This window comes from Geospiza fortis, unplaced genomic scaffold (genome assembly GCF_000277835.1).
Source record: "Geospiza fortis unplaced genomic scaffold, GeoFor_1.0 scaffold130, whole genome shotgun sequence".
NCBI lineage: Eukaryota > Metazoa > Chordata > Aves > Passeriformes > Thraupidae > Geospiza > Geospiza fortis.
The window spans coordinates 18,546,611-18,554,670 of record NW_005054300.1 but is presented as its reverse complement, the minus strand read 5'-3'; the positions used below and the strand labels follow the sequence as shown (position 1 = coordinate 18,554,670).

The window sequence follows — 8,060 nt, the reverse complement described above, 5'->3', positions numbered from 1 at the left end:
CCTGCTGAGCAACTTGTACATGAAATCCATATTGAGCCATTGAGCTCTGGGATACTGTGCTCTCAAGGGAACTGTTCTCACAAGAACTTTTCTAAAAGGCCCCGCAAGCATGAAGTTTCCCTTCATCTTTCTCACTCAGCATTTAGAAGACAGCTGAAATCCAAGAGAGCTAAACTGAATTCTTCTCCACCTGCTTCTGGGGTGAGAGTGGATCCAGACAGGATGGCAGAGTTCAAGAAACTCCAAAAGAAACTATCACTACTTAAGAATTGCTGCAGCAAAAATCAAAAGTACAATATTTTGGTTGCAGTTGTACATCCTTGTCATATCAAAGAAATACAGAAGAAGACTAAACCAAAATCTTCATGTAAAGTTGCTGTGGCAACAATTGTTGTTACTGACCAGTCAGAAATTGAGAGAAAGGTGGTCCTGTGGTGTGGTGCTGCATTTTGGTCCCTCACTGTGTTTCCAGGGGATATTGTACTGCTTACAGGTGAGAGTTCTTTTGTTTGCCTTTTTAAAATATGGATCTTAAAAATGCCTGTTTAAAGTAGAGGAATGTAGCAAGTCATTTGGAACTATGACTAAGCATTTGTAAGTCTCTTTCTTCCATCACTTGCATCATTGAGTTCTCAGTCATCCTGAGTGCATCATTGACTATTCCATGGAAGCTTGCCTTCAGACACAGCCATGGAGAGTCAGGGCTATTCTGTAAGGTGTCAGTGTTTTAAAACAGTTGTTCCTGAAAAGTACAAGTACTGCTACAAACCAGACCTAAGCAGTGTCTGCTAGGAGGCTAATGAATTTAAGAATTATATCAAATTGATGAGACAGTTTTACTAGCTCATTGTAAATGGTGTTGGTAGATTAAAATAAAATCACTGTGTTTCCAAGTGTTCTCTTTCACACCCTGTGCCTTATACATCTGTATGTAAGAGAGTTATATAGTCAAGAGAAATATTATACACTTCAGTATTGTTGATATGTGAGTTGATAAAGTTGTTTTTTTCTTGCAGATATAATAATGTATGAGAATCCTTGGTGTGGAGAAGTCATGCTTCAGTCAACATTTACCAGTCAGTTACTGAATCTGGGGAACTGCTCAGCTCTCAATACAGAAGAATGTAAGATTGTAGTGCATAAGTTGCCATGAAAATTACAGTAAAAGAGCTATTTCAAGTGCTCCATTTTGCTGGCAATGCATCACATATAATGTAAAATAGAAATGTGTGCAACTGAGAGGTACAAAACACAATAGAAAAATATAACAGGAATACCTGAGCACAAGATGTGGACATAACATCAAATAGGCATGTGGAGATGATGACAAAGTTTGGTGGCTACCACACTGAACTCAAAAAAATTAGTTTAGTTTAGGAAAGAGCAGTTATCCCAGGACCTGCCCATGTCATGTCTGAGATTGCATGAGGATTAACTTTTTTGCAAAATGGAGTAAGTAGATCCATTCAGGGAAATGAAAGGAGGATTGGAGACTGAGGGGAAAATACTGTGGAAGTATCACCATTGTTCTTCCTGTCTTTGTGATGTCCACTGTTGTGATGCCAGCTCTTAAGGCGGATTCTGAGGCCAGTGATCAAGAACAGCTTTCTTCTTACCAAGCTATGATATAAGGTTTTTTTTGTTGTATTTTAAAGTATTGCACTTAGCTTAACTTCATCTGCCTCCTCTTGATACTACCCTGAAATACAGTTTCATTTCAAATAAAGTGTTATATACCTGAAGAATTTCTAACCTTAAAGTTTTTCTAAAATTGTTCTGATTTTTTCAGTGTAAACATGTTCCAAGTCACAAGTTTTACACTTCTAAGCATACAAAGCAGTATGTGACTTTGCCTTTTTTCCATATAAATTTATCCTCTAGTGGATGATGGTGTTCTGCATGGCTTATTGGCATACATATCATCAGAGTTTCCACACTTCAGAGACATTCCACAAAGACAAGTTCAGAGACTGGATGATGTTCGGTATGTGCAGCTAGATCAGCTCCAGCCAAATACTTTGGTGCACTCAATCCTGAAAATTATCAATATTTCTGTGTTAACAGGTAAGTTCATGCCCTGGACTCCAACTTCTGCAGTAGGTGGAACTTAAACAGTAATTTTGCAAGGCAAAATGTTTCTCACTGCTTGATTTCAAGCTTTGCACAAAAATTTGATCACATTGCACTATCATCTTGAACTTGTAAGATACAAATTTCCACCCACATCATCAATAGAATGTTTATTAGTTTTAAATGCAGAATTTTGAAGATAGACATCTTCATAATTTGCTCTGGTATTTAAGTCTTGGAACTAAATATTAGTTAGATATTTCATCCAGGTGTTCTTGTTCAAGAATTATTTATGAAAAATGCTGTAGTTGTAATGTGGAACTGAAACAGACATGCAGTGTCCTGGATAAGAGTGGTGTACAGATTTGTATGTACTGTTACTAATAGTTTTAGTGTGCCTTGTACACTTTGTGCCTATAGTTTTCTTTTATGTGAAAACTTCTAGAGAAATGTTTCTTCCACTGTATTCTACAGAAGTTATGGGAACTTCTAATTACAACAGTTGCTGAGAGATTGAGTACAACTTCTTTCTACTCAGTCCAAGTCAGGATGAATGGGAGATGAAAGATGCTCAGATACCTCCTGGTTCAAAGAGAGTTGTCCAATTACCCAATGCTTAGATGGATGAAAGTTAATTAATATAGTCTATGCACTTCCTCAAACTAGATTCATGTTGCAGAAGAAAGCAGGTTATTTTCTGTCCAGAAGAAATTGTAGGTGTATTCTTCTTTGCTTTTATTTGTAGCATGAAATGTGATAACACCATGATGTCACTGTAATACTGAGGCACATGGGGTTTGTGTGCTTATATGCTTTTTACTGTAGAAGTAATGTAATTTCAATTCTTATCAGAATCTTTGTACAGCTACAGAGGTGGCAGCCAAAGAAAAATTATTCTAACAGTAGAACAGAACAGAGATCAACACTATAGGATGGTTCTGTGGGGAGCAGGGGCTGCCTGGTACCCCCAGCTTCAGAGGAAAAAAGGTAAGGTCCTTCTACCTATTGGTAGGTCTGAAAAGATTTTTGTGATGCTGTTAGTGCCTTTTAAGTATTCAGCTGGTAACATTTATCCATTCAACTTTAAATACTCCCCTTGGAGGGGTAATGTATTTTGTGCTAATTCTAACATCTCTGTTTAGAAGCAGTGCTCTCAGTAACAGAGTTTGATTGCACTTGGGAAGACTGAGAAGGCATAAATATTTAAAAACTTCAATCTATATACAAGATGCACTTACTTGTATAGTGCCTGGTTATGTGACTATAAAAATCCGTGAGTGTTAACTATGTTACCAGTTTTGCTGGGTCTTCCTTATCATTGTCTGGTGTAGCATGAATTAGTGGGTTTTTCCTATTCCTTTTTTCACTTTCTGCTTTCTGCTTTACTCGTGTTAGGCTTTATATCCTGATGGTCTTGAGACCAAGTCAAGCTGTAACTAAGTAAAAGCATCTCTTGCAAGAATTACATAAACTGTGCAGTGACTACTACCAAACTTTGATTTATTCCTAGTCTTGTTCTTTTAAGAAAAGTTAAACTAGGTTTATGTTAAATTGATAATTGTGGAGATAGAAGATTAAAAAAACAGGGGCACATTAAAATGGAAGTTGATTAATAACATGAAGATTTTCTTTCTCTGAGACATTGCCAGCATTAGTGCTGACAACAAATTTCAGAGCTGGTTTCTTTTTCAGAATGCTGAGTTGTCGTGACAGCTGAATTTGGTAGAAGTGCAATGAAATTTCTGTTATGGGAAACAACTCATGCAAAGTTTATAGGGAAAGGAAAAACCTTACATGTCATCACACTTAAAAGGAAGTTACCAGAGCTGGCTATATGAGAATGTCTTCTGATTTGTTTCTCAATCTTGTAAGTGACCTTGGCTTTCTGTCAATTAACCATGGTACAGAAAGTAAACTCTTCTGTTTGCTTTTTTGTTCTGTAGACCACATATGGGCCTTCAAATACCTTTTGGTCCAGTGTAGTTCTGTCTCAGGTGACCTGGAACTGCACACAACTCCATGGTCTTCCTATGAGTGCTTGTTTGATGATGACAAAAGGGCAGTTGAATTTAAAGAAAAGTTTCAGAAAAGTCAAACATCCCTCATGGAGTTGACAAGGCTCTCAGCACTCCTGGATGAAAAATGCTCAGGTAAATGTTATCCATAGCTCTGTCATGTCTGTTGTGCCATGCACAAGTAGGCAAAATAGATGCTCTCTTGATGAGGCAAGATGTTTTTTTTTTTAGGTAGCCCAGGTCTGGTTCTGAATTTATTCTGGAGGCTGCTGCCCTGTTCTTTGCCAAACTGAATGCAGCCTTCATCCCATGAGCCCAGCAGAGGGATAGGTGTGGTGTGTGCTGCCATGCAAAGGCAGCTTTGGAACACAGAGGGAAATGCTGACTTTTGTTGTCCACACCAGCCAGTCCAGGAATGATGTGACTAATTACTGAAAGTTTATCAGTGTTTCTCAAAAACCAGAACTCAATAGCTACTGCTATTGAAAACTTCTTACAAAAGGACAAAGAAGACAATTTTACACAGTCATCTTCTCCAGATAAACCTAGAAGATGGCTATGGGTGGTGTTAAATTCTAGGAAGTGATTAAAGTTGTTCTTGCAGCATTTAAGTCACTCTGTATGTAAATAGTGAAAAGCTAAGTTGTTAAAACTGTGCTTTTCAGTGTCTTTGAAACAGTGGGAAGAAAATCACTTGGAAATTCTTTGCACAATTTTGGTCTCTTATTCAGACACCTTCTATAGTGGCATCTACTGATATAGTCCCTGAAAATGTAGTTCTTTTGTACATTTTAAAATAATATTTAGTTACCAAGATTTTTCACTGAATAAAATACCTCTAAAAATTTGAGCATGTGTTAACAAAGGGGAAAAAACTGAGCAAGTTCTTGATAGCAATTTTGGTTTTTAATCAGCTGTAGCCATTGATTTTGCTTTCAGTTCTAAATAAAGCTTAATTCATATTTGAATTGTTTTTGTAGGAGTGGTCCAAGTGAAAGCCCATATCTTGGAATTGAAGTTTACCATTTCCACTGGTCAGTACAAGCAGCTCATCTTCTCTGCTGACACTTCCCTGGAATGTGTTTTGGCTTCTCTGCCTATGATTACGTATTCAGGTTGTGCCAAATGTGGTTTGGAGCTACAGGCAGATGAGAACATGATCTATAAGCAATGTATTAGATGTCTGCCATACAGCAAAGTAAAAACGTTCTACAGGTAAACAAAATAGAGTTCAAGTAATGTTTATTATTAGGGAGGTAAACTTTTTCCATTTTAATTTCCCCCATACCTAAAATTCTTTGTTTAAGGTGTGCTTAGCAATCCCTGTCTCTCCGATGAATTTTCAATTTGTTGTTTTTGAATTGCTGTATTATATTGTCATTATTTATACACGATATTCTTAGTTTGAATCTAACCTTTTAATTTCTATGAATACCATCATGCAGGAATGATGTTTACCCAGTACTGTGTCAGATAAAGCTAAGATGGAGTAAACCTTGAGGACCAAAGGAAAACTCATTGAGAATCTTGTTCCAGTCTAAATCTGAAATCACGTGAATGCAGAACTGTGTTTTTAAACTTATTAGTCAGTTTCAGCTGTGCAGAAATAATATTGACAAACGTTTTCAACAAACATTCTGGGAGAGCAGAGATAGTGAGTTATCACCAGATGGCACTGTGAGACACATATATTCACACTTAGAGAAAATAAACGAAGTGGATCTAGTTGATGTAGGTACATCTTTATTAACTAATTGTTCAATTCTCACATTTATCTTGGGTTTTGAAATGGGATTTTCATTGTGACTAGAAAGACATGTAGCTAGAGAATGTTTATTGAGACAACCACGGACATGATAGAATTCTAGAATATGTAAATTTTCAATCTAAATTTTTTCTCAATTTCTTTCTAAACTCTTTCATAGTGAGCTTAATGAATCATTAACTTAAATACTATTACTTAATGAACTAGGACTTAAGTATCCTATTTATCTAACCAGGTAGTGACTTAGTATTTTTCCTCTAAGCAAAATAGTCTTGCATCTTTATGTGCTATTTGTTTTCCTGTGAGGGAGGATTAAGTGCAAAAAGGTTTTTTCCTTAACTGAAAAGGTTCTGCCAGTCTTTTATAAGACTGTAAGATCTCGGTGGGCATGAAGGACCTCAATTTGCTCCTGCACAAAAGAGGGTAGAAAAATGATAAGAATTTCCAGTGTTTGTATTCTCAGCATGGGAGCACATCCAGATGTAGAATATACATGTCCAATTTTTTCAGAGAAAAGCCTGACATTTTTGCACTGAAATTTTCTTCTGATCAATTTAGTAAGAAAACATCACCTTGGGAGTATTTCCTAACAGGGATTTTTATTTGTTCAGTGGTTTGTGAAAACATTTGGTATTTGTTACAGTACAAGAGACATACCTTGGTATTATGTGGCTATAAAGTGATGTATTAAGACAGATAATACAGAGTGATGTTGATACAGATGGTGCAATTCCAGATGATACACCTAAGCTGATGTCCCTGCTTTGCATTTCCACCACCTCCATGGGCAATTCTGACCATCTGAACAGTAAAAATTTTCCTTCTAGTGTCTAATCTGAGTGTCCTGTCTCAGTTTAAGGCCATTTCCTTATTTATTCCTCGAACTGATTCCAGTGCTACAGATTTGACACATGAGTACATAGAGATTTTCTCATTTTTCTATTTCTTGGTATTATGTTGCACAGTAAGATTAAATTTTAGTGCTTTCTAAAATTTTGCTTCAATAAAAAACAAACCATAGCAGTAAACTTCCATGAAACTTTGTTTTCTGATCTAGACCTGCTTTGATGACAGTAGAAGATGAAGGACATGAAATTTATGTTCATGTGGTGTCTGAGTTGATGGAAAAAATCTTCCTCAATATTCCTGCAGATTGGCTGAAGAGATTAGTAGGTACTGATTCATTAATTACTTGTGATAGAAACAGGCAGCAAAGTTCACAATGGAAGCAAAATTATTAATCATTGACAGTTTAAAAAAACCCTAAGCAACCAACATCAAAGAATATTTCAGTGGCTGTCTGACAAACTCGGAATTTCAGAGGAGAGGTTGCAACAGCAGGAGGTGAGGTGGTGTGAATACCTGTTACATAACTAAGTTGTTGTAGTTATATACCTAAATATTCAATAACTAAATAGATTCCTTATGTGCAAAATTGAATGTCTTAGGAGCTTTTAGAAGGAGCTGGCATGTTTTCATGATGTGAAACACTGAGCTGTGTTTCAGACAAGCTTCATTTGATACATCCTGTTTGACTTGAGGTGTTTAATTCTCACAGGTAATGAGAAACAGGCTCAGCTCATTGTTTTTAAAAAGTAATTGAAAGTAAAAGCTAATTTTCTATTCAGATGTTGAACTTCACTTCCAGTAATTCAATGGAGCTTCATGGAGGTAGAACTTGAATGTTAGGTGCTATTGTGAAAATCAGGTGTAAATTGAATTGTTTTGTGTCTTGCAGTGCCCTCTTCAGATGTAACCTACAGCGCAATAGTAGCAGACCTGTGTCATTCACTGCTGGCAGACACAGAAGCATCCTATTTGTTGGAAATCAGAAGCCACTTCGTGCTAGATGAGAACAGCTATCCTTTGCAAAAGGATTTCCATCTGCTGAATTTTCATCCTGATCTTTGACCTCTGCACTAACTGAGTAACAAAAACCATAAGGACACACAGATGGGAAGCAGAAGAAAAATTACTTAGCCGAAGGAAGCAAATATCTTTTAAAAACGATAATAAAGGATTTTGGTTTTAACTTATGAAAAAAGAAAAACTATCAAAATGACTGGTATGGAATATCTGCTAATAGTATATACTGCTGGAGTAATACTGATGAATTTTCATAAGATATATTTTTATACATGCATAATATATTTTTATACATGCATATTTGTCTTAATAATGATGTTAATAAACTCCAACAATTTCTTTCA

At 36.3% G+C, this 8,060-nt stretch overlaps 1 protein-coding gene across 1 annotated transcript in view; it reads left to right on the top strand.

Moving 5' to 3' along the window:
- Nucleotides 1–8,060, top strand: part of SHLD2 (shieldin complex subunit 2) — a 29,199-nt gene extending 21,139 nt beyond the window's left edge. The window contains 9 exon segments of the mRNA XM_031063745.1: nt 1–7; nt 10–493; nt 1,017–1,124; nt 1,882–2,064; nt 2,923–3,057; nt 4,014–4,220; nt 5,066–5,300; nt 6,908–7,023; nt 7,589–8,060. The exon segment at nt 1–7 is cut by the window's left edge and continues 1,987 nt beyond it. Of these exon segments, the coding sequence (XP_030919605.1) occupies nt 1–7; nt 10–493; nt 1,017–1,124; nt 1,882–2,064; nt 2,923–3,057; nt 4,014–4,220; nt 5,066–5,300; nt 6,908–7,023; nt 7,589–7,761 (1,648 nt within the window). The 3' untranslated portion in view covers nt 7,762–8,060.